Raw genomic sequence first — 26109 nt, 5'->3', positions numbered from 1 at the left:
GCCTAAATTAGCCCATCCTGGTGGCTCAGGTTCAGCTTTGCTGGGGTTTGTGAGCTTTGTCATGTGTGTATTAAGATGGCAAGCTAATCCTCCAGTTCCCTTTCTGCATTTAGAAGACTAAAAAGTTCTTTCATTACTTTTTGGGGAAATCTTAGAAAGCAGATTAACTTTCTCTGGGCAGGAAAAAATACCAGGATCTGAAGTCCTGGTGATGTGTGTAGGTGAATAGAGCAGCAGGATGGGCTGACTCCAGCAGGGCTCTGCTCCGTGACTGCCCACATAAGGAGTCAACTCTCATCCACATTTCCCTAGTCCATGTCAAATTCTGTACAGAAAAATACTTAAGGCATGCAGGTTTCTGCAGCAAACTGTTGGAGAAACTGAGAACAAAAAATGAGAATCTTTAGTGTTCTGTAACCACTGAACCACTTTCATGTGATCTTTCATAGAAACATGGAATTATAGAACGGCTTGGGTTGGAAAGAACATTGAAGATCATCTTTTCCCCTCAATTTAAACTTTGGTTCAATAGTCTGCAGCAGGGGTTTTGCCTTAAAAAATAATAAAATGAAGGTGGTTGACCAAAACAAGTATTTTTAATTGATAAATATGTGATTAGATACCTGCACATAATTTTGCTGAACTTAGGTGGATTTGGATCTGCACTTTCTGGAGGAAGGTCTGTTCTGACCATCTGAGGAGGAAACTCAGAAAAGACCCATGTTTTCATGGGAGACAGTTGTCTGATGGAAGTGAATGCTGTGGGAAGACTTTTACTGATCTGTAAAACTAACATGCACTGTGATACTCCCAGAAACATGATACAAAACAATGAGGCATGTTTTGAGGGGAAAAGAATTGAAGAAGTTCTCCACTTGACTGGAGATTTTATTTGATCTTTCTTTCCACAAACCACTGAGCATTCTTGGGAAAAATGTGGTGCAGGGAGGAGTTACTGAGACATTTTGTATCAGACAGACATTGGGGTATAGACAGCTGAAATAAAAAAACCCACAAAAATAAACACAAATCAGGTGGCTGTGAATGGCTTATTGCACATTGTTCTGTTTGGATCTTCTACTGCTATGTCTCCTTCCTTGGTGTAATCAACCTCCCATTATATTCACTTACCACAGTGCTGGTTTTTTACCCATACACATGTTCTCATGAGTAATGCATGCATCATCTTATTTGGTTTTATTTTACTGTATAACTCTGTATTGGCATACAGAAACAGTGTCTCAAATGACTTTCAGCTTTACACAAGGCCAAAGTGGAAGTGGCTGCTCCGCTGGGAAGTGGTTAAGGTGCCAGTCAACATTACTTCCCCACACAGTGTCATCCCAGAATTATTCAAAGACACTTCCTTTCATCAACTGATACAAGCACCCATGTGTTGACACCCATTTTCCCTGCCTTGCAAATGATATGTCCTTTGCAAAAAACTGCAGGTGTGCAAGCTGCTGCTCAACAAATTTCTAGGTTTTAGACAGGAGTGATGGCCTGTATGCTCCACTTCTACTTCTCATAAATTGATTTCATACCTGTCTGCCTGTCACCTGTGGCCATCATAGTTATACTTAGGACTTTCCTGGTAGAAGTATTTAAGCATTCCTTGTGTAGTCTTTGTGCAGAGTGTGTGACGATGCTCAAAATTGCTGCACTTAATACACTGTCCCATGCAACCGATCAGTGCATGTGCTGAAGCAACAGCCAATATTTCTGGATGTTTGGCAGCAAAGTTTGGTCAGACCTTTTGCAGAGTTGCTTCAATCTGCCAGATGTTCAGAAATCCTGGACAATGCTGAATATCCTCAAATTCCACCCAGACAAAATTTCTAAGCCAGAAAGAGGCCATAAGTGGGGAACAGTGAACATACAGTATCACTATTCTGAGTGCCATTTTTTAGGGTTGACTTTATTCTTTTGTATAATTGATCCAGTTTTCAGTAACCTGCTCAACTGTGGAAGAAATGTGCTATTTTCCCCTATACCATTCATTAGTGTTTGCTTTCTGTCTCCTTTCACACCTTAATTGCTTATCTACAGCCAGCTGGGGACAGGAGTTCTGCTGGTCCGGGCGATGGCAGAAAGATTGGCTCCCTATTCTTGGTTGTTGTGGTACTCACTGCTGTAATTAAAGGAACATCAAAAACAATCTAATAATAATGGTGATAAGAATAATATAAGGTTTTTAGAACACTTTAAATAATGTACATATGAAAACAAAGACAATCTCATGTTACTGTGTGTAGTATCCACTCAAACCAACGTTGTTTTAACTGAAGCCAGGCCATGCATTTGTGCTGCTCGTGGTCACCACTTTTTCTTTCATTCTTTACTTTTTCTTCAATGTGTTTCCAAGTATTTTGGATTTTGAGGTGGAAGCAATTTAAATCACATGATGAAGCTGACAAAAAAATCTGTGTGATTTAACTGCATCTACCTGCCCCCAGTTTGCATTGAGGAAGCCAACAAATTGTTGACTCTGACAAGGGCATTGTAGGTATCTGATTTGTGATCACCTGCTACTGTAATGTATTGTTGTAAAGTATGGATTTGTGTCAGCTAAAGATGACAAGAGTGTTTATTTAAGAATTTATCTACAAGGATGTCCCTAAGGTTGATTTTGAAGAACATTTACTTCATTAGTAAGGATTTCTGGACTTGCTATTTTCTATAATAATTAAACAGAAATAAGAAAAAAATCTTGAATTACATATTGACAAATTTCCAGAGGAAAAGGAGATATAAAATATTCATACTGTGGTGTAAAGGAGCTTCAGTCTTTTACAAAAATAATGGTGGACTAAATACCGTGACTAATCATAAAGTCCACTGTTTAGGCATGATAGCATAACAATGTCTGAAAAGGGAATAGAACAAAATCTAGTGGTTTCCCAAGAGAAAAACAGCTAATCAGCATATCCTAAATACCTGAACAAAAATATAATCAGAGATTGAGATCATGTAGGTCAGAGTAGAACCAGTCAGTATAATTTTTCTTATTATTCTTGTCCCATGATGGTTAATCATGAATCTCTCAAATTTCAACAAAGTCTTATGAGGTTCTTTAGTTCTGCTTTTAATTTGAAAAATATCATCATCTTTTCCAGACTAGTCTCCCTTGCTCCTCTGGGTCAGTGCGCAAGTCTTTGTTGTGGTCAATTCCACTGGCAATAAAACTCATCATGTAACATTATGCTTTCTTATTTAAGTAAATGGTCTTAGCAATGCATGAAACATGACTGCAACTTAACATAATGATGTTTTAAATTTGATTTTTTTTGGGAATTGTGCATTTCACGGTCATAATATGTTTAAAGGTTAAAAAAGACCTAGTAAATGGAAGAGTGTGAGTAGTTGACTTTCTTTTCCTTGCCCTGCAATAGCCCATAGTGGTGTGAGAGGGCTGAAAAAGTGGGGAAAGTATTTTGGTTGATTTTTTTTTTCTTCCAGAAATATACCCCTAGCTTAAATTTTGTTTTTCTAGCTCACCCAATAGGTAGAACAGAATGCTTATCATCAGGCAGGCATTTGGCTAACTAGTAATATTTTTGCCTTCTGCCATCATAAGGAAGGCTTAAATTCACTCCAGGCCCTTGTCTCCATCTGGGTGATGAAACCACAAAGGTCAGGGAGGGGCTCAGTGCCACATATAACAATGAGAGCCCCACCTAAAATAGCAAAGTATGCATTTGACTGTCTATAAATGTGTCCCTTAGAGTTTACACCAAATGACACCAGGTCACAATTTTGATGCAGGAAAAGGAAGTAGTCATTAATAGCTAGCAAGCATGATGCATCCAGAATCTCTGCAGAAGGCCACATGTGGAGAAGGTTTATAATCAAAACACATCATTACTCATTGTGGTTTTGCTCAGTCCACACTCACTCCAGCACCTAGACTCCAAAGCTTAAAATTTCTGCTTTTGACATGTTGCTTGGCTCTGTTCGCTTATGGATGCAGTATGAAGCTTGGAAACCTGCTGGGCAAAACTAGACAACATCAGTTTTTTTCCGTGTAACATCTGGACACCCTAGTATCTAAGTGCATGCTGAACAGCAAGAAACATTGCTTGAATTGTGTACAACTGAACCCATTAATGAAGGGGAGAAGCCAGTCTGTCTGACAGGGAGCAGGGAGGGCTGGCTGCTCCCCAGAGGAGTGAGCCAGGAGCTGAGGAGGAGCCACGCACAGGCTGTGCCATCACCAGCTGGGCCCAGTCCCACAGGCTCTGCACACAGCAGGCAGTGCCATGGGCTCTGACAGGGTCTACTAATGGTCTCACACATGGCAAGCAATGAACTGGGTTCAGGATTCCAAAAGCAGATACAGTCAGGAGCAAAAGTAGGCAAGGCCAGATTGTCCTTCCATAGGTGCCCAGTTCAGTTTTTAATGTTCAATCTGTAAGATATTATCTGGTTACTGGAGGTTTCTGCATTTCTAGCAGGGGCCTGAAACAGCACCTGGTTTTGTACCTAAGTTGCCAAGAGCTCATTGTTCAGCGTTAGTTAGGGGACAAACCTGCCTTCACCATGATTCTTAAGCCAAAAGTCAGCTTTGAGTCAGTTCATAGTTCAGCATCCCATGTGAATACACATCTCTGTGTTCTTCTCTTATGTTGGGGAAATAACCTTGGGAAGAGGAAAGATGCTGATGTGTTGGGGTAGTGCGTGATGAGGGAGACACTGCTACTCCTATTGCAGTCAGAGATTACATGTCAAAGCTCTCTGCACTAGTTGGAGCCAGAAAATCAAGGCATTCCACTGATGGGAATGTCCCTGAGGTGACTCTTCCAGTATAAGGGCTTGGAATTGCCTGCCTAAATATGTTAACTTTATTCTTCTAGGAGACCTGACAACCCGGTTGGGAATTAAATCATGTTTATTGACTCACAAGTTAGTGACTTGACCTCTGAGCTAGCCATCCCACATGAAGAATATGTTGTAGTGAGAGTCTAGAGATGATCTAAGTTCTTATGCCTTTATTCTTCACAGGAGTTTTAGGAATAGACATAGTGGAAACCTGGAAATCTTCCATTTTCAAAAGAAATTCTAGGCTTTCTGATGATGAAGACAGCTTTATTCTCTGTAAGTCAGTGCATCGCTGTAAACCTGTAGCCAGACAGAACAAAGCAATTCTTGTCTTCTGAAAATACTATGGCTAAAACTGGTACAAATTCAAAGTTAGCTTTGCATTGTTTTATTGCTTATATGGAGACCTTTGTAATTCATGTGAAGAATGAGGCAAAATGGAAAAATAAGTTATGTTTCTTTCTGAATTTTCCTTATTTTTCTGCACCTTTTCAAAATACTGTGGTAAATGTTACTCTATAGAAATAGCATTTATTATAAACACAACAGCTTAGCTTGCTAAAATACTAATTAAAAGCCATACTTCATGCCAAGTGCAATGTATACAAGAACTTTTCATTTGAAGATGTCAACAATCTCCACACATAGCCCAAAGAAAATAGAGAAGCAAAGACTGACAAATTAAATAGTTCTGCTCATGGTTATTTGCCTTTTGGCAACAGAATATTGAGATTATTTCATCCAGCTCTGCACTTTCTCAACTCATGTTGAATCAGAATGGTAATTTTCTTCTAGCTGCATAGTAGAGTCAAATTGGAACTCTGTGGCTTGAGAGTTTGCCATTCTTTCCATGTGCCCCATTATACACCAACAAACCTATAGTTATGGTGCATGTATTATTTAAATTGTTTTTGCAAAGCTTAGAATATTAATGTAGCACATACTGTTTTGTAGAAGGTTTGTAAATGCACCCACACACATGGTAGTACGCGAAATCTAACTCATTTATATCATACTCCCATACTGGTAAACAGAGATAATGAATTATAAATAATTATTAAAAAAAATAAAGAGAATAAAGAATTTTTCAGTTCTGTGAACACCCTGGAACAAGAATTCAGTATACTTAAGCTTGATTATTTTTGTCTGTATGAGTTCTGGTGTTCCCCTATAAAAGAATAACTCAGCAGTTCGTCTCTGCAGGGAGGCAAATATAAATATTTCAAAACAAAGTTATGCTAAAAGCCAAGGCACTAGAAGAAAAATTATGATAAAATCTTGGAAATACAGATTAAAGGACTACGGCAAATGGTATTGATTTTTGCTTATTTCATGGTACCACTTAAACAGCCTAATTCAAGTAGAGTCCTAATGTATGTCTGCAGATGGTATTTAACACATAACCAGGCCAGAGTAGAGTTGGATCCTTCTCTGCTGGCCTTCCTAGCTAAAGCAACAGAGGAAATAGTCATTGTTACCCCCTTGTCATTTATGTGGGGTACTGAGACATGGTGAGAGTTATTGGCTTGTGCAAGATCACACAGATATACATGCTTGGATTCAGAGCTGAACTGCTGTGTTCCAGAGGTTCAATTCCCATCCAGTACCTCGGACACAAATCTGTCCTTCTTGGAGATAAATAGCTTCTGGTTTTGGAAGAGAAAGTTAAGATTTGCAATAGGTGTGAATATCACAGCTATTTAGGTGACTGCTGATGGACTAAGAGCATCACCTTTTCAATGCCAGAATTAGGTCCTCAGAGTCTTGACACAAAGCTCGTTTGTTGAGATCTGCTAATGGACGGAAGTATAGACAAAGATTTGTCTGCTCGAGAGACTATTACACAGCCACAGGTTTAATGGAAAACACTGTGTTGGATTTGTTCAGACCTCTCAATAGCAATGCCAGCAACAGCAGTGAAGTGGAGCTCTGTTGAAAGCATATGCAGAGTAAGCGCTTCTTCCACAACCCAAACAAATGGAGCTACTTTTGAGTGCACGTGTGTGTTTCTCTTACCAAGATCACAGCAATTTCAGTTTTGAGAGAAAGCATTAGAAAGAAGAGGCGAGCCCACAAACTTTCCCTTGAACTCAGCATGTCTATAAATATTTATCCTGAACTGTTGAACGAGAAATTTATAGCCACATCAATTTGTACTTAGTATTTCAGTTACTGCTTTGAGGGTTTTTCCTTTTAAACAGTTGTTGCTCAGCCCTTCATTTTTATTTTTATTTTAAACACAGCCATTCATACATTGTACTGTCTGAATTACCTCTCCTAAGCTGTTATTAAAAAGTGTATGTGTGTATTTGGGAAAGCTTTTAAGTCTTAATTGTTTAATGCATGGCCATAAGTTGCACATAGTGGAACAAACAGTGCAATGAGAAACGCTAGTTGTCTAATGTATTTAAATCTTCACAATCCAGCATTGCATTTTATATCTCTTTGTAATCACATCAGTTGTACTTTTTAATGAAGTTTAAAACAAATGGCACTTCTCAGCCCCACCAGGAAGCACTAACAAAGCAGTTCACAGAACTGAGGAGAGTTTTTGTAGCCCATCCAGAGCACAGCCTTTGCCAGCAGCATTCGTCACTCTCAGCAGACAGTCTTTAAATGCACATGCAACTGTGCAGGCAACTCAGCAACAAAGTTTTAGCATTCTCTGTGGCCATGGCCAGGCTCCTGAATTGCAGGAAATAAATCTTGTCTGGTTGGAAGCTGAGGGCATGTTCATTCAGAGCACAGAGTGTTTGTTACCACTTTACATTTCAGATGCGGATTGCTGCCCTTAATTATAGTTTTCATAGCTTTAAACATATTTGCCAGTAGCTGTGTGTTTTGGGCACAGAATGAAAGCACATATTTTTTCTTTTTTTAATTAATTTTCCACAATGGGTCATGCATACTGTGTGTGCTCATGTAAATTTGTAGAGATTCCTTATCTGTTGATAGCATGTACTGATAGCATGTACTGATATTGAATCCCTAAGAACAACATCCCTAAGCTAGGAAAGTATGAAGCTCATTTGTTCAGTGGCATAGTTCCTACAAGAAGATAGGGCCATTAGTATTCAGTGACATGTAAAATAAATTCATGTCCCATTAAGACAGAAACTTCACATCAGTCAGTTAAAAAAACAAAGTCTTTCAGTCTTCCAGAAATAATATGCAATGGAAAAATAATTTTTGCAAGTTTTACTGCGGTCAATGATGAACATTCTCTTGAGAATAAAAAGAAACAGAGTGGATTGTCCTTTTAAAAAGTGTCTGCCAATTCAAACCCCAAATATTATTGTTATGAAGGGATTGTTGCTCTGAAAATAATTGATGCTGTTTGGTTGTGCTTCTTTTGTGTGGTATCAACAGTCTTTTGACCTGATGCTGTCCCAGTCTCAAGCTGTGGCTCAAAGCATCTGGATTCTGCGATCAGTTTTGTGAGGTAAAACAGCAAAATGTTTACAGTTTCTAAGTGGGGACATGCACATATTTTGCTAATGACAGAGCAAAATGTTGGTGTTCATTTAATCCTGTACTTGTTCAGGGGGCTTCCTTGTGCTGATGCTTGGTCTAAACAACCATTATCCACCTTTCTGAATTGTTACTGAATGAAGGATGAATGAAGGATTCACAACTGAAAGTAAAAATGTGCATCAAGTCTTAAAAGCTTTTGGTGGTGGGAAGAGGGGAGAAAACTTCCCAAAAATTTATTTTTATTGTGTTAAACTATTTTATGTTTCAAACCTCTACTGCTGCCAAATAAAATTTATGAACAAAAGTAGTGGCAAACACAGGAAATGAGGCTGTCCTATTGAACTGGAAATGAATTAATTGCTCCTGTTCTGATACCTCTTGCAATACAGTGAAACTCTGGTCTGATTTCTCAAAATCTTGTAGCAAAGATTGCTGCTGCTCTGAAATGAGCACTGGTCCCACCAGGAAACTTCTGAAATTGTCCCAAACTCATGGCTACTGACTTAAAGCAGCTGCTTCATTTAGTAATATTTCATGGACATCTTGAGCCAGAATCACCAAAGCTGGGAGGATAGGGCAAGAGAGCAAAGAGAGCAACAGAGCAAATTTTATGGGGCTTAGTGGGCTGTGTGTTCTGGAACAACTAGCAAGAGCCTTATTTCCATTCTGCAGCCACAGTTTTTTCCCTTTGAAATCCTTTACATCCTTACAGCATAATCCTAAGTGACCCTTAACCATGCACTTAGGTCAGCTATTTCTTTGCAATTTTTTAGCATTTTAAGCTACTCAGGACCTCACAAAATTTAACACCTTTTAGAAGTTGGTCCATGGGAAGAAAGCTCCATCTTTGCAGTTTGCCTTATTTTTTTGCTTTGAGGAGAGACTCAGAGCCAGAGAAAATTCTCATTAAAATTGATGAGAGTTTCACCCAAGAGAGGGCTTCTAAGTTTATCTTCCGTGTTTTGTAGAGAGCTCTTGTGCTTGCCCTTGCCTTTTTTGCCCATACATGTGGCATCATTGAAGTTATTGAGAGCTGATGGAGCTGTATCTTAGTAAGTTGCTCACATTCTGCTGTGGCAGTGACTTAATTCTCTTATTCGTAACACTATTTTACATAGTTCTCATTTTGCTACCAAGACTCTGGACCTATTCTGTCTGGATCCTCTTTACTCTTCACTCAATACTATGCTCTTTGATATCTGTATACAAACACATTCTGTTACTATTTGTGGTAAGAAGAGCAGGTGTCTCCCTGTGCTGCAGCTTCATTTCAGTCTTTGCATTGATTCCTGCAACAGCAAATTTGTTGGCAAGCAGGAAATATGGCCAGATTATTTTGATCTAACCTTACTAAATATGGAAACTAAGTTCCTTTTAGTGTGAGTTTGACAAAGTCTGAGTGTTTCCATGTCTCAGATCCTCGGCTATGAAGCTATGAAGTCAAAGTTACACTTTCCCAAGTGACAGCTACCTATTTCGGAACTGAAATTGTCTTCAGTTTGTACATAACTCAGTTTCCTGTACACTCCTACTTTGATAAAATGCCAGAATTTTACCGCTTTGCAGAGACCTTGTCAAGTTTGTGTGTCAGGATGGCATCTGGGTGGCATTGGAGGAAATAGCCTAAGCTTTATCCTAGTCTTTATCCAAGGTTTATGGCACCTGTTTGGTTTTGAATTGGCAGCCTAGGGAAGCCTTTTTAAAAATGGGTAAAATCAGACAATGACTAAATTTAAATATAGAACTAAAGGTGGACAGAGATTCAGTCTATTTATAATCCCATTTTAAGTTCAGAAAATCTGTACTTACAGAAAAAAAGGTCCAGGTGAGCTCTGTGGGTGGTTAGCATAAAACTCTTGTCATGCACTTAATGGCTACAGGTCAGCTGGCTGCAGTGTGGGGAAAGTAAAAAGGCAGATGTTGCTTCTGGTAGAATGATTTATTAAAGCTCCATCAGAACAGCTCTGCCACTCTGAGACAGCAACATCTGTGTGAAAATGCCCCCATTAGTGTAACAGAGGTTTACAGCCCCTGGGTCAGTTGCTGATTGACATCCCAGCTACACCGACACGTGCTCTGCTATACAGGGTGTTCCCTTCATGTCCTCTGTACAGGAAAGGGTAGAATCCATCTTGATAGTCTGAATTTCAGCTGAATGATGTTTCAGATTATTTTGGGGTGTCTGAAGACTCCTATAACAGTGTTACTTTAAATGCAATAAACTTAAACTTATTATTTAAATGAAAGAACATCTAATTTAAGAAAAGCCCATATGATTAATTCCTAAAGAAGTAAGTGGGAGTTAAATATTCTCTAAAGAGCTGCATTAATTGGGAATGGTGTTTGAATTCAGAAATTATATAAACTGAAGGCAGCTTGGCACACAGTGCTACTCTGAAATTCCACTGGAGTCCTTCAGAAAAAACATAAGACAAATGGACTTGTTGAGGTTATGGTACCTGGGAAAGCAATGCGTTATTCAAAAAGCTACACTCTGGTGACTGAGCACAAAGCCAATACTCTCTGCATCTCTGGAGACCCTTGACACTGAGTTTCACAAAAGAAATATGATTAAATGTAGAAGATTGAAGAAGAAATTATCTGCAGCTGCTGTCTGCTTTTCAGTTAGCAGACCATGTCTTCCATGGATAGGTCATAAATTCTTCCCTGCTGAGTACCATAAAAACTGATTCCCCCAAAGAACTGTGGTAGTATATGTAGTGTTCAGCACCTTTGCAATCTGCAAAAAGGGGTTGAATAGACAGATACAGAATAAGCAGATTATGCAGAACTGCTTTTAAAGAGTCAAAAGTAAAATTGGTGGGGCACCATCTGCAAAAGGATCTCATGTTTGGTGTCTGGACTATAAAATAAGAAGTGCCATTTGGCATTGATGAGTACAGAGTAGAAAAATAGAGCACACCCAAGGTTTACAGAAAGACCATTATTTTTTCTTGTATGCACATTAGGTAATGCTTTGAGGTGAGCATGTTTGTTCCTACTGTATTCCAGTTTTGCTTTAGTGAGACAACTGTGGATTCTAGACTGCTCTGTAGAAGAGGCAGGTTATTCGCTTTGTTTGCAAGGTTACAGCTAAGTCTCTAAATATTTAACATTTTCATGTTTAACCTTGCCAGGCAAGTTCTCTGTTTTAGAAGCAAGCTTTTAAAAGGGGTAAGATATTCTTGAGATATGGTTTGTGTGTGTTTAAAGTCTCAGAAGGAGCTTAACAATGTATCATGTCCACTTTCCTTTATCAAGAACATCTGCTGTTCATTTGTTAAAGCAAACTGCAGCTTGAGCCTAACAGAAGCTTTGTTACAAGACTTATAAAAGAGCTGCAATGGCCAGAACTGTGTCTCCCACCTGCACTAACCATAAAAATTAAATTAAAATCAAATTATACTACCTATTAGGTGGGCTATAATCATGATGTTCAGTTGTAGTCTCAACAGTTTTATAGTACTTCTTTCCTAAGACTGAAATTAAGAGTTCACAGAAGTATAAACTATTAAAACAAGAAGTGGCTTTTTTTTCTAGTTTGAATGCACAGCTCCCTCTACATGGACAGATAACATGTTATGGTGCATCCAATTCTTAGCATCCTCTGCTAAGTTTGTTCTCAAGTATTTAATTCCCCTCACAAGTCTTTTAATCAAGGTCCAGATTCAAAATCTCTTGGCTCTCAATCCAAGGAAGGTAGGGGACAGTGGATAGAGTATGATGACTATGGGAAACACCTCTTTTTTTGTAGGACCTAGGATGAGCCCCATCCACAGAACAACTGTTACTGTTTGGATTGAGTCCCTTGGCATGACAGCCTTCAACTGTATGACCTTGAGATGAGCTCATTACTCTGAGTTTTGCAAAAAGTGCAAGTAGTTTACTCCCTAGTAGCAATGAGTATTTCCTATGCCAAGTTCACAGGCAGCAGAATAAAGGTCAAAGTTTGGCACGTACTCTGAGTGGTTTTTCACGTCTCTTGACGTGTCCTTCTGGTGTGACTTCTAATCATCTGCCCACAGCAAACACTTGGGAGCTCAGTGGTAACTTCTGGCAACCCTAAGTTGAAGGTGTTGTAGTGGTTTGAGCCAGGTTCTCCCCCTGAAACTAGGAAAGTGGTAACCCCCAGGGGGTGGTGACCCTTGGGGCTTGACCCAATCAGTACTCCTGCAAAATATAAACATATCTCTGGAGACCGGAAAAGAAGCAGTGATACTGGTTGTAGGAAGAAGAGGTGGCCATGTTGTAGAGGCCACGAGGAGAAGGGGCTCCGGCCCCTTGGGGGCCTCTGCCCCCCCCAGCCCCCGGTTGGGGGCTGCAGGGACTCGGAACGGTGTTGAAGCTGGGCTGAGTGCCTGCGGCTAGGAGCTGGGGGAGTTTCTCCCCTGTAAGTAGAAGTGGGAGACGCTGGGAGCAGTGACGGAGCAGCAGCGGAGACAGCAGCGTCCGAAGAGCAGTGGCAAAGAGCCAACTGATAAGGACCAAAAGGAGCAACACAAGCCGGTATGCAGCTAAGGCAGACACAGAGGTGTCTGAGGAGAAGGAAAAGCAGCAACAGGACAAGAGAACCAAGCCAGCAGCAGGAACAGAGTTTCGCGGGGTAAGAACTGGATAAACCAAAACCCCCAAACTCGCTAGAGACCCCTCCGAGAAAGAGGAGGGGGTGGTGGACTGAGAGGAGTCCTAAAGTGCAGTATGCACTGCTGAGAGGAGCTAGGAAGCTCATGGCCTCCTGAGAGATAAGCCAGGACGGCCGAAGGAATGTGTGTGTGGGGGGTGACCTTGGCCCCCCCTGCTCCAGCTTCAGAGAAGCTGGCAGCCATCTTTGAGGCAGAGCATGGGAGCTCTGCACAGGGGCTTGATTTCCCCTGAAGATACCAGACTGTCACGAAGACCCCCGTGCTTCGTGATATGACCGTGGTGGAACGACCTTGTCTGGGGTTACGTAGTCCACGGAAAGACCCCCGTTTGAAGACGGAGGGCCGAGGGGCTTGGAGACCCCCTCGTGTGTGCTGGCAGAGAGCCAGCAACTGCTTCTGCTGCCTGGAAGAGAAGAAGAGAGCCTGCTGCCTAGAGAGAGCCTGCTGCTGACAGACTGGAAGGGGTCTTTTCTTCTTCTTCTCTCCTGGACTTTTATTTGGAGGGAGAAGAGATTTGGCCCATTATAAATATTATTGTCATGGTAGAGATAGATATAGAGTTAAGATTGTATGCAATGTATTATAGTATTTATTTATGTGTATAGTCTTTGTAATATATTCCTTCCCCCATATTGAGTCTCGTGTTTTTGTCTGGAAAACCCATCTCACATGGGGTTGAGATGTGGGTGGGGGGCTAGGAATCAGAATTGGATTTTGGACCTTGCTGAAACCATGACAGCTATGCTCATTTTATCCCTTTGCAGCTTCTGTTCTCTGTGGCCTTTTCTGACGTGTAGTTCCCAGAAATTGATGGTTTCTGGTTGAAGATGGGCATGGTACAGAGAATAGGCTACAAAGCCTTCTCAAATTTCCCTCAGTTTCTGGCATTCCTTAATGTTAAGATAGGTAGGCAGCCAAATAAGTAAACACCTGCTCTTCCTTTAGAGGAGGTCACTGCTGTCAGACATCTACCAACCCACTGGCCAATTTCTCTTGAAAGTTCAGTGCTTGCCCTGTCCACTGTGGTGTGGGAAATAGTTTATTCTCTTCTGCTTTGCAGGTATTTTTATGCTGCTTTTCTTCTTGTATGATTTGTTACCCAGGTCATCCAAACCTTGTTTTGGTCTTGCTTTGCAACTTCCAGACGCTACAGTCTAACTATAAATATGCTAACTACAGTACCAACCAACAGTGTTCTAAAGAAATTATTTCTTTGTGTTGCAATGGTTGAGATACAGGCTAAGAGCATGGATTGAACCACACAAATACAACTGATTCTTTTATTGAACTGATTGAATACAACACACACATAGGTCTTAATTCTGGACTTTGTGGAATTAAGGCAAAGGTAGTCTACAGAAATAGCAGCACAACTGAATGCTGTGTGCTGACAAAATCTGGATGTCTTAAAATTCTGATTTCATGGGAGAAGGATTGTCTCTTCTGAGGAACTTTAGTCATTAGTGAATTCATATTGCAGCATATGAAATCATCTCTAGGAGGGGAGTTATTTTGAATAGCAACTTCTTAATAGTTGTAACATTGCCAGTCTTAGTACAATTTGTGATGTACCTGTCTATATATGATGCAATTTGAGGAAATTTTGCAAGCAAATAAATCTTTTTTATAGCTGTTTTCTTCCTGATCTCATTGCTCTCGTTAAATATGACCTTAAGGAGCAAAATGAGACATTTATCTAGTCCTTAACATCAAGCACTGAACACCTCAGCCAGTATAATGATTATAGTGCTTTAATATGTCATGTTAATGTTTGCCATCATTTCTAATAGTCTTTAGGTGTTACTGTCAAAGTGAGAAATACTCAATAATGGTTCACAGCCCATTAGTGTTTCTCAGTTTCACTTACACTTTGGTTTATTGTCACTTAGGGCTGACTTTTTTGGGTGCTGTGGGTTTATGTTCATTGTTGACCTCACTGGAGCCAGTGATGTGTTTAAGTAGGTAAACCTATGGTTCTTTGAACTTACTGTATAAACAGCTCTTTTATGGACATAGATATAGGCTAAATTTTAAAAAATCTTTCCTGCCCTTTTGAACAAGCAAAAGGATCACTGAATATATTTGCCATTGGTGGTCACTGAATGCCTTTTGCTTTGTGACGGGGGGAATAGTTTGTAGTGGCGCATTTTTTAATAATTCTATCCTTTAGTGTATGGCTTCCATAGATTTGTTCTATTTTTGACCCCTTATTTCTTTTCTTTGGGAACCCAGTGCTGTCCCTCTTCAATAGCAGTCCCTCAGACCCAGATGCAAAACAATCCTAATCTGGGAGTTTCACACACAACAGGTTCTCTCTCAGCTCTTTCCCTTGCTGTGTTGATGCACAGAGCAGAAGGCCTCTTTTACCTTAGCAGACTTTCCCAGGAACACTCTAAGCAATTGATGCGGTTCAGATAAAAACTCAAAATTCATGTTTGTGCCAATACAATGGCTATCTGCTGCTTGCTGTCAATTTTCCACTTGTTATTGTTGTAGAACAGGTAAAGAGAAGCTGTAGCCTCAATGGAACTGGCAATACTCACACAGGCCAAGCTGTAAATAAAGGTTATAGCCTTCTGCTGCTGGGCATTAAATAAGCAGATAAATTTCTGTTTGCTGTGGATTTATTCAAGGCAGATGTTTTTAGTGAGCTCTGGAAAGGTTGGGAGGAATATAAAACCTGCTGCAGTTCTGGAATTGATCCATTAGGATCAAAACCCAGTAACCAGTGATTTGTTTAAGGGTCCCTGACACTTTTATGGCAAGACTATGTATTTCAGAGAGGTCTGGCTCAGTTTGAAACACATTCCAAACCCAAACCTGAAATAAATCCTTGCAACAGAGCAATTCTGTAAACTTCTGCTTTCCCATCATTTCATTTTTGACAAAAAATGAAAGAAAAAAAATCAGAGTTTGGGAAGGGAATGACTCAAACTTTTGAAAGGAAATGGCATGCTGATTGCCTGTGTTTGTAATTTTAGGTGTGGCATTTTCTCAGTGTAGAGGTGTAGATGAACAAAATAACACAGACATAGCAAGCATAAAATAAGCACACATAGAAGAAATGGAAAAATACTTATTGTAGCCTCAGTCATGTGATACTGGAAAGACACGTATAATGGTATACCAGAGCTTGAGGGGTCAGCTAAAAATGGCCTTGTGTGGTCCAAGAGGAACTTAAGAATATTATAAAACAAAAAGGAAAAGGAAGAAAGGTATTTCCCATCGCTTCAACCCCACTTGTTCCCTGGGATAATTGATGGAATGTTAATACTTGGGAGCTTTGAAGCTGGGTTGAACAATACAACGAAAACACCAGAAGGAATTACTGTGAACTGGAAAAAACAGTAAATATATTAAGTGATGTGTAATTGATGACTTGCATTCACAGGCCAGAATCTCAGCAGCTGTAAACAGATGTGGTTAGACTGATTTTAGTGAAGAGGTTGTGATGTAATGCACTGAAAAGGTGGTTCTGCCTTCACATCATTCAAGTGCTACTCTGTCATTTTACTGTATTGTATTACTTGATATAACAGTTTGAAAGCCATTTTGCCTCAAATATTTCAAGGAAATCTTAATATTTAGTGAAGCAAAAATGAGAGGTAGTAACTCCTTGGGTATATCACTTAATCTCTGTTGGTTTCTTAATCTAGAATGAAAAGATGGGTAGAAGGGCATTGACAAGTTAATAGTAGGAAGCAGTTATTTGGTACAAGTCACTTTCTGTGCCAATGAGCACATTATCAACTAACAGGAGTTACAGTACTGTAACAATCTCATATTGATGCTTCACAATTCCCTTTTTCTGAAAATGAATTGTGCTGAGAAATATTCCTTGGAGCCTGTGCTCTGAGTAAGCACTAAACCAATTTGCTGGAGAAGGGTTAGGAGTCTGGGCTGAGTGGGAGCTGTTGTTTTACAGAAAGCACAGAAAAGAAAAGGCATGGCCACAAAATGGCTTTAGAAAGATGCTGTGGGTTTTTTTAAACAGGAATCAGCTCTCAATGAGCAGGATCCCACAATTTATTCTTCATGGAATATGGCTCTTGCTTAGGTAAAGATAGACTCAGAAAGGACTGGAGAAGTTTGTACCAGAAGTGGAAAGTTTCTTCAGCTTATTCAGCATATTCACGCTCTTGGCAAACATTAATGTCCTTTATATTGAGTAAGTAGTGTCAGGAAGAAGAGGTCATCACATCACTGGCAAAATTAATTTCTCTGAACTGATACCCAGAGAATTAAAGGAAAGAGAAAAATTTCTGACAGCTGTAGGTTAAGCTCCGGCAGATGAGAAACCCAGCTGGAGTGAGGTGGGGCTGGATTAAAAATGAAAGATTTTGAAAGAAGAGAACCTAGGAATGGGTAAGGTTGGTTGGTTAAAGATTTTAATTTGGAAAGTAAGTGCTGTGCAGTCAGAGAAAGCAGAGCTGAAATGAGGATTGAAAACTGAGAGGAGAATGCTGGGAGGAATTTGCCCAAGCCACAACCAAGCCTTCTTCAAATCAAGACAGATCATCAATATTTTGCCCACCTGGAGGTTGAAGGAACTTCCTGTTCAGTTGCCAAAATTTGATAATGTAGTTCAGAATGCAACACTACTTCTTTCCCAGTGAGCAAACACAGCCACAACTATTACTCATCCCAGCTCATCTTGATCCACTCAGTTACTTCATGACATGTAGGCAAAGGATCAAAGAGTTGGAAGATGGGGAGTGAACATATCAGAGTGGGGGTTAGGAGAGAAGTTCTGCAGTCAGGAGTTGTTATGATGACTGGAGAAACTTGCTAACAATTAACACGTAGTAAAGCGACCCTCAAAGGGGATGGGATCTCTCATAAAGCAGATGAAGAACCTTTGCCTGAGTAGTCATTTTGTTGGTGGAAACTGGTGTATGTCTGCTTTTCCCTTTCCTTTTTTTTCTTTTTGCAAAAGAAACACACAGATTCTCATCAAGTTGCAACAGCTCCGTTGAAATCAATAACTCAGTTCTCAGTTATACCAACTGAGGATCTGTCTGCAAATCTGAAGGTATCATTAATGCCATAGCAGGCAGGGATAAATTAATATGGTTGCTATTTAATGAGCACAGGACTGGTTCATTTTTTTTAAAATTCTTCTTTTGGGTAGACCACAAAGCTGTTTAAGTTGAGCAGTGTTTTTGTGTGAATACATGTAGGTGCTTATAGTCTCCCTCCCTCCATAATATGAGAATGACCCTTAATGACACTTTCGTAAATTGCAACTCCTTATCTTCTGCTTTCAAAGATCAAGGCAAAATTTGATACGTGTCTGCATTTCTTGCCTGTATATTGTCAGGAGCCACTATATCTCATTACATTTCCATTATAAGGCCAATCCTTGGCAATCATGCTAGAAATTTTTGGTCTGGCTACCTTGTAGTCTAGCATACTTAGAGGTGTAGTAGCACTATTGCCCTTCAGTTTCTGAACAGTGAGGACCCAGGGTAAGGATTCTTCATCGGCACTGTCACTATGTTTTTGTGGAGAAACCATAAGAGTGGGAAGATTTTCTGCATAGGTATCTATCTGCCTGACTAGTCTTATGATTTTAAGTTTGACTTATCCAAGAGTTTTTTTATTTCACTATGTTCTGCCATTTGGCTTGCAAAGAATATGTGTTTAACAGCTCCCGTGTCAAGAACTTTCCACTGCCTTGCTAAATGTCTGACATTTCTTCCTGATGTCATAATCTGTTAAGTTTACCTTTTTTCTCCATCTCTCTCACATCTTTCCAGGTCAGAGGATACCCTGAGCCCCAGATCACATGGTACAGAAATGGGCATCCTGTCCCAGAGGGAGACCATTATGTCATGGACCGCAGCATTCGGGGGGTGTTCAGCTTGGTGATCAAAGGTGTGCAGGAAGGTGATGGTGGTAAATACACCTGTGAGGCTGCAAATGATGGTGGGGTTCGTCAAGTGACTGTGGAACTGACAGTGGAAGGTAAGAGGATACTTACATTACTGCAGTGATGATTATAGAGTTTCATTAAAGAAACAAGCTGAGTTAAACTGTCTAGTTAAAATCACAACTTGTGTTTTCTTATTGGTGCAAGAGAAGCTTCACAGTTTAAGGCATTTTTCAGGGAACTAAATGTCTTCCTCTGGATAAAGTGTGTGTTCAGTTTCAGGTGTGTATGATGATGCCCAGCTAACACAAGTCCTAGCTCTACAGATTTTGTTATAAACTCTGTAAGTCACCACTCAGGACAGAAACAAAGGCCTGGAAACTTAACATTTTCTCTCAGGCAGTGAAAGCTGTGGCCATCCTGGTTGCTTCACAGATAGGCACACTGAGGCAGTGGGTTTCTGGAGTTCTCCGTGCACGCTGCCATTTGCTGAGCTGCACGCCTGGTTGTAATCGCGTGCTTAATGTCACACAGGAAACAGCCAAGATCAAACCCAGGAATTTTTAAGAGAACATCTGCATATTAGATAGTTGCAAACTGCCAAATGTAAAATTTAAAGAGTGACAAAAAGCCAGGGAAGGATTGAAATCAATTGTACTGCAATTTGGTCATGTCAGAGATCTGTTGAATGTCACAATCTCTCTGGTCACAACTTTGTGTTGAATTCTTGAAGCAAAGAAAAAAATCTGAAGCAGTTCTGAAACAATCAGCATTTAGGTTTATTCACAGTCAAAATCTCTAACAGATATCCTCAGAGTTCACACTGAAATATGCATAGATCTGGCATGATTATTAATGCCTTCTGTTGTAAAAATCAAGCAAAATCTTTTATGCTCCTAGTTTTAAGCCATGGCAACTTTATGAGTGACAATTTACATGGAGGTGGAGGATTTTTTTTAAAGCTGTTTTTATATCAGTTTTTCTGACCTGGGCTTTGATGCAGTTTAAAAGAAACTTCAAGGCAATACCCAATGACCGAATTTCTCAGAGTTTGAGAATTATATGGTCCTTATTCTAAAAATCCCTCTATGCATGAAGATAGCAAAGCACAGGTTTTTTTCTCTTCTCAGCAAAGATACCTATGTGTGGCCGACTGTTACTTGACGAATGCTACTGAAACACGATCTAGTCTTTCCATCTGCATGGCTGTCCTGTCTGACAGTGATGTAGGTTCTTATAAGGCTCTAGAACAAGTATTTTTTTCACAGCCATCAGACTTGTTTGTTTGATGCTGCGGCTCTGGGTCTCTCCCAGGTCGGTCCTAAAGCTTCCCAGGCGCTGTGTGCACCAGGTGGCGCTGGGATTACACGGCTGCGCAGGGATCTCCCTCTGCGCACGGCAGCAAGGGAGAAGCTTTGTTTTCTTTATAGAAAAGGTGGTCTGGGCTAGCACGGGGCTGAAAACCCAAACAAGTAAAGTAAGACCTCTTTCACAGTCCAAAACCCCTCTTTTGCTATCTTAATTCGAATTAGTGCTGCACTGTAGAAATTAGACACAGTGTTTCATTCACTTGATTAAAAATATTTTTGCATTAATACTCTGCAGTGTTGTTACTACTAAGTAGACAGTAACTGTGCTAAAACTTGTTTTTGAAATTGGAGAGCCTAACTTTGAGACTACAGATGACATAACCTTACACTGCTAGTGTTGTATTCCTCCTTTATGTTTGAAACCTGTAGAAATGCATATTTTACATAGTCTTTAGTGTCTGTAATTCCCAATGGTCTTGACAAAGCTTCTGACTTCCTGTTTTCCTATCCTATGTTACAGGAAACTCCTTGATGAAATACAGCCTGCCATCCAGTGCCAAAACCCCTGGGTAAGAAGTCCAATGGCTTTGATACTGTTTACCAGACACTTTAATATATTTTGGTAGGAAAACAAGTAAAATTACTCTTTCTAAAAATCTCCATTTATCCCAAGCAGAATAGCTACCATGAGAGCTGCACAGTTAGCAAAATGGTTGAGACTGTGAGGATACAGCTAGTGCTCCCACATGCTGACTGAGGAATTAATCTGGCTGAAAACAGAACATCCTGCTGATACCTGCAATATTGCACCCTCCTCTGCTGTCATATTGCACTCTCTTGTCTCTGCTCTCTGATACTCAGAAATCCTTCCCCAAAACTTCCATGACCTGACAGTCTCTTTATAAAGCCAGAACAAATACTGCTTTAAGAGTCATCAGTAAGAAATAAAAGCAACTGAAATCAGCCTTCTCTCACACAGAATTTAAATATTTCCAAGCAACACAGTGGTTAAACTGTAGTCCAGAAGAAATAAATGCTCTGGTTTGGAATAACTGTTACCAAGAATGGGCTGATGGGGTGATCTAAGCTGGCACATAAAATAGTCTACTTCTTGTCATGTACTTTATGCACTTCAGTAAACATTTACAATTAAGTGAATGCCACTGTTTTAAAAACCTCAGACCTAATTCTTCCAGGAGCTGAATTATTTTGTTTTATAAGTAGTTTGAATTTAAGCAGAATTTTTTCTGATTCACATCCCTGGCAATGAGTCTCCCTGGATGTGGACAAAAATCCATGTTTCTGATTATGTTAGTGATCAGAATACAGATACTTACAACTCAAGATTTTAATTTCATCACTGATATGAACATTGTTTATCTTTGTTATGAATTTTAAAATTAACTGAGATTACAATAGTGAAAATGGTAAGTAAAAGAAAATGGTAAATAATCAGGAAGGCTTTTACATGATAAGGTCTGTATAGTAAATGTGCTGCAGAAATACATGCAGGACAAATAATCAAAGCAAGAAAGGACACTTAAGGTTGCAGTTATGTTTTGTTGTACATTCAGACTTTACAAAGCCCAATCCTAATCCACTGCATTGCACAGAGTTAGAGTGATTGTCCTCATTTTTTATGCTCCCATGTTTTGCTCCTGTTCAGTATTAATAATTTTATGGTATGGCAAGTTTATGCCTTACATAAATGGGGAATGGGGAAAAGAAAAAAAATATACATTTCCATTTGTGCACGTTTAGGAACCAGCCAGAAAGCTGCAGGCCAGCTAGTAGATGATTTTCTTGTAATGAGTTAGCGTATGTGCACAGATATATAACTATAGGAACTTAAAACCCCCTAAAGATGGTCACTAAAAGACTTCTTTAATACACATTTATATTCTTCTTTAGTGGTACCATGAGGAAGATGACATTAAAAGCTATCAGATATTCAATTATGTGATAAAGTGATTTTCATTTTAGCATATTACAGTCATCCTTCTCTCTCAATACTTCTTGCTGGTCCTGTTGTCCATGTAAACCCTTTCATTATGGTATCATCTCTTACTTAGACACCTTGAGCTGCCTCCATGGCAATCAATCATCATGTCTTGGCAGCACCTTGGACTGAGGCGATGAGGTCTCTGTTAGTATCTGACACCTGGTAGGAATGGTGAGGTATTGACACATCTTACTTGCATGTGGCAAAGGGCCATCTGGAAACAAAGGCCTTGAAAATGGTTCAGTTTGCTTGAAATTAAACATAAGGAAAAAAAAGAAAAAAAATCACCATCTGCCATCTGCTAATGTGTCTTTGTTGTACCAAGGCTTCAGAGCAAAGAGTGAGTGTGTTCCCGTTGACATTAACAGACCTGACGTTGCATCTTTTTTATTTTTTCATCCTATAATATTGCGTGATGTTTTATGGTTGTGTAACTGTTTAAGGTTTTGGACTGCAGTCACTGATGCCACTCTAGTTTCATTCCACATGTCATTTCCCAGCTGTGCCAGCCATGTAAGTAGAGTTGGGCATTTACACTTAACAGTCATTCATCCGAGATGAGTGTACTTTGGTTTTATGCCTTCTTCATGTTTGCTTTGCAAACATTGCAGCAATGAGATTACAAACAAAATTCTTCCCCAAACCAAAAATATTTACCAGGACATGTCAGAAGTGTTGCAAAAACAAGGTGCTGATTCATAAATCAGAAATTAATTACTATGTCATTGCACTCAATAGCAAAACAAATTACATGATAAAAAACAGTGAACAAGTATGCACAAATAATCTATTAGGAGGCAACTAAGAAACAGAAAATGGGAAAAAACTAAATGCATACAGTGTTTCCTATCATTTGGTTTGTCCAGCTCTGCTTATAAGCAACTGAAAATGTCCCCAAGATCTGTTATGTGTATGATAGATGACATAATATTATTTAGTTGCATGAGGAGTCAAGAGCAGTAATTACCAGCATTTCCATTTCTTCCATTGGCCAAAAAAAATATGGAGTAACTACAGTCTTGGTTGCCACCAATTATATACCCTTGTTGGCAGACCGCTGGCCTAAAATGCTACCTGATGTGTGCTCTAACCACAACAGCTTCCAGTTCTTCTGTAAAACCAGAATGTAAATTGCCTTTCCAGGGGAAGACTTGCTGTTCCATCTGTGGAGCAGAGGCCAAGCATCTGGGGAGAAAGTCCACCTAAGTTTGCTACAAAACCCAATAGAGTTGTTGTGCGTGAAGGCCAAACAGGCAAATTCTCGTGTAAAATAACAGGACGACCTCAGCCTCAAGTAACTTGGTTTAAGGTATGATTTCCAAAAAAATTTATGTTTTCTTTCTCCTTTGAAATTGTGTGACTTGAAAGAATGAAATGCACTTGACACTTGAAATATTCCTGTTGAGAATTTACATACAAGGAGAGTGGTATTATTCCTCATTTTTTATGCTGAATAAACTCACAAAAGATAATAGTGTTCTTTCTCAGTATAAAATTCTCCTTTATCTGTCTCATTGTTGAAAATATTTGTACCAAAAAAATCATCTGAAAGCACCAAAGAAGATCTAGATTTTCTCCTGGTGTCTTAAGATTTTTGGTGGATGAGGGGAGGAGGAGGGGAAGAAACCATTAAAAAAAAACCAGAAAATTGCTCATAGAACAAGGAAATGCTTCCAAGTCATCATCTGCTTTATTCTAGACTTATCCTTGTCTGTAATACAAGAATGCCAGGGCACACATCTGAAAACAAGCAGCCTCTTGCTGTGGAAGCACTCACTGACATCTCCTTGAGTTGGCGGCTCCATCTGGAGTCTGCTGCTCCTTCCAGCTGCCGTCAGTTCTCTGGGACCTGCTGGCTCTCAGGACAGTCTGCAATGCAGCTGCTCCACAACAGCCTGCTTCCAGTCCCACCAGACTTGTTCAGGTTTTCCAGCCATGAAGCTCCACGCAAAACAGGATTTGTTATTCAGTTCTCTTTGTTCAGGGCTGTGTGGTAAGCAGGAAGCAGGGACTACCAGTCCAGCAGTTTGGATCTACACTTTGGTACTTCTTCATACATTTTTTGCTGGAGGTTATATTTTACATTTTGGAATTGATTGTCAGCTTCTATAATGTGTTAATGCTATAATCTGGCATTCATTCTCTGATTCAAAGGCAAAGTATGTAAAGTTCTTGTTATTAGCAGCCCCATATGTTCTGTTCATATTGATGTCCCTAAAAAACATATTTTAACACTTGCAGGTCTGCATTTATTTTTCTGTAAAATACCAGAGTTGTGTTGTTTAGAGGTTCAGTAGTGATACCATTGCTGGCCTGCAGATACCCAGTCCACTCCTTTGAACTTATCCTCAATCCATCGCTTTCATAATGTTATTTTAGTACCTTTTTTAAACACCGTGAAGTTTTTTCTGTAATCCATATGCCTTTAAAATGCAAATGTGTAGTTGCTCTTTATCAGAGCTTTATTGGAAGGTTGTTATTGTGAATCCTGTCCTTGCATCCCTGTTCATAAGGCACGGATTAACTGGTATTCATGCATGTGCTTTGGGTACCTGTGAACAACCTCAAGCCTACAACTGGTCATGTCAGGACAGCACTGCAGGGTCCTGCTGAGTGGTGGGTGTTTCAGCTCTGCCTCAGACACTTTTGGAAATGAAATTACATGGCTGCTGGACCACATGGCTACTGCAGAAACAACATATGACCACCTTCCTTACAGCGTGGAAGCTTTATCAACAGTTAAAATGACACTTTTCAGAACTGATGAATAAGCCTTTGTGTAAATGTCTTACTCTGCTTATTGTTTTCTTTCCAATTTTCTTACTTGTTAACTTGCAAAGAACAGAAGCTTCTGTATCATTACTAACCCCCCTTATGTGAACTAGTTTTTAATTCCTTTAGGACCTACAGCACCCAGATAGCAGCAGGTTGATAGAATTCAAGAATGACAGTGTCTGTAAACAGTGTAATGTTCCCCAAATATTTACTGACCAAAGCCCTACAAATTGTAGATTTGTTTGCTTTTCTCTCCTAAACTTAGGATGGGAGAAGCTGCGGTGCCTGATAGCAAGGCACTTGTCCATAATGGCTGGTGCTGAAGCAGAACCAGTTACTTGCTCACAAATGAGATATTGGTCAATTATTTTGTAGAATGTAAAGGGAAAGATTATCATTCTGATCACCTGCTCTGTATAACAGAGAGCATAGAACTACATGCATTTATTCCTATCTCAAAGCCATATCTTTGGATATAACTCTAGTGTAGGACTGCAAAGGAGCTGTGTTGCAGCAATGTATCTCTTAGTATACCTAGAACTTTCTGCCACCTCCACCTGGCCACGGGTGAGGTCCTCTTATGCAGAATCTTTTTGCAGTTTCTGAAGTGATACAGTTTAAAAGAGCTATTGAGGGATAGGGAACTACTCTCCAACTTGGAAGCTTTTACTTACAAGCATTTGATTTTTTTATTAAAAGATGTTTGATTTCCTGGAACAAGCATGAACATAAAACTGGTTTGAGCCCACATACAGTGAAAAGAATTTTTTCTAGGAATATGGATATAATAAATAATGAAAAGCCAAAACTAAACTGAGATGAGTGGATGACAAAAGAGAGGGAAAAAACAGTCTCCTGCAGACATGAATTACAGAATTTTGGACACAGCTTTTTGTTTATACCATATGACTATTATTCATAGAAGGAATTTGGCTAAGAGGTAGGAGAAAGGCATTTTGACCTGGTGTTTTACCAAACAAATTTTTGCTCCCCTTCTCTTAACAATAGCTATGTCTCATGGTGTCTTGTGACATTTGCAGGGTGATACTCAGTTGCAGCAAAATGAGCGTTTCAACATGTACGAGAAAACAGGCATCCAGTTCCTGGAAATCCAAAATGTTCAGCTTGCTGATTCAGGAATTTACACGTACACTGTGGTAAACAGCGCTGGGAAGGCATCTGTGTCTGCAGAGCTCACCGTGCAAGGTACAGCAA

The 26109-nt window shown here is 39.7% G+C and overlaps 1 protein-coding gene across 4 annotated transcripts in view; it reads left to right on the top strand.

Moving 5' to 3' along the window:
* Positions 1–26109, top strand: part of MYLK (myosin light chain kinase) — a 206665-nt gene that overhangs the window by 62405 nt on the left and 118151 nt on the right. For all 4 annotated transcript variants that reach the window (XM_027679009.1, XM_027679008.1, XM_027679011.1 and 1 more), the window contains 4 exons: positions 18695–18902; positions 20638–20686; positions 23263–23428; positions 25935–26100. In XM_027679009.1, coding sequence (XP_027534810.1) covers positions 18695–18902; positions 20638–20686; positions 23263–23428; positions 25935–26100 — 589 coding nt within the window. The remainder of the gene's footprint in view (positions 1–18694; positions 18903–20637; positions 20687–23262; positions 23429–25934; positions 26101–26109) is intronic.

This window comes from Neopelma chrysocephalum, unplaced genomic scaffold, assembly GCF_003984885.1.
Source record: "Neopelma chrysocephalum unplaced genomic scaffold, ASM398488v2 Primary Assembly neopelma1_44, whole genome shotgun sequence".
In the NCBI taxonomy this organism is placed as follows: domain Eukaryota; kingdom Metazoa; phylum Chordata; class Aves; order Passeriformes; family Pipridae; genus Neopelma; species Neopelma chrysocephalum.
This window is presented reverse-complemented; position numbering and strand designations above follow the sequence as displayed.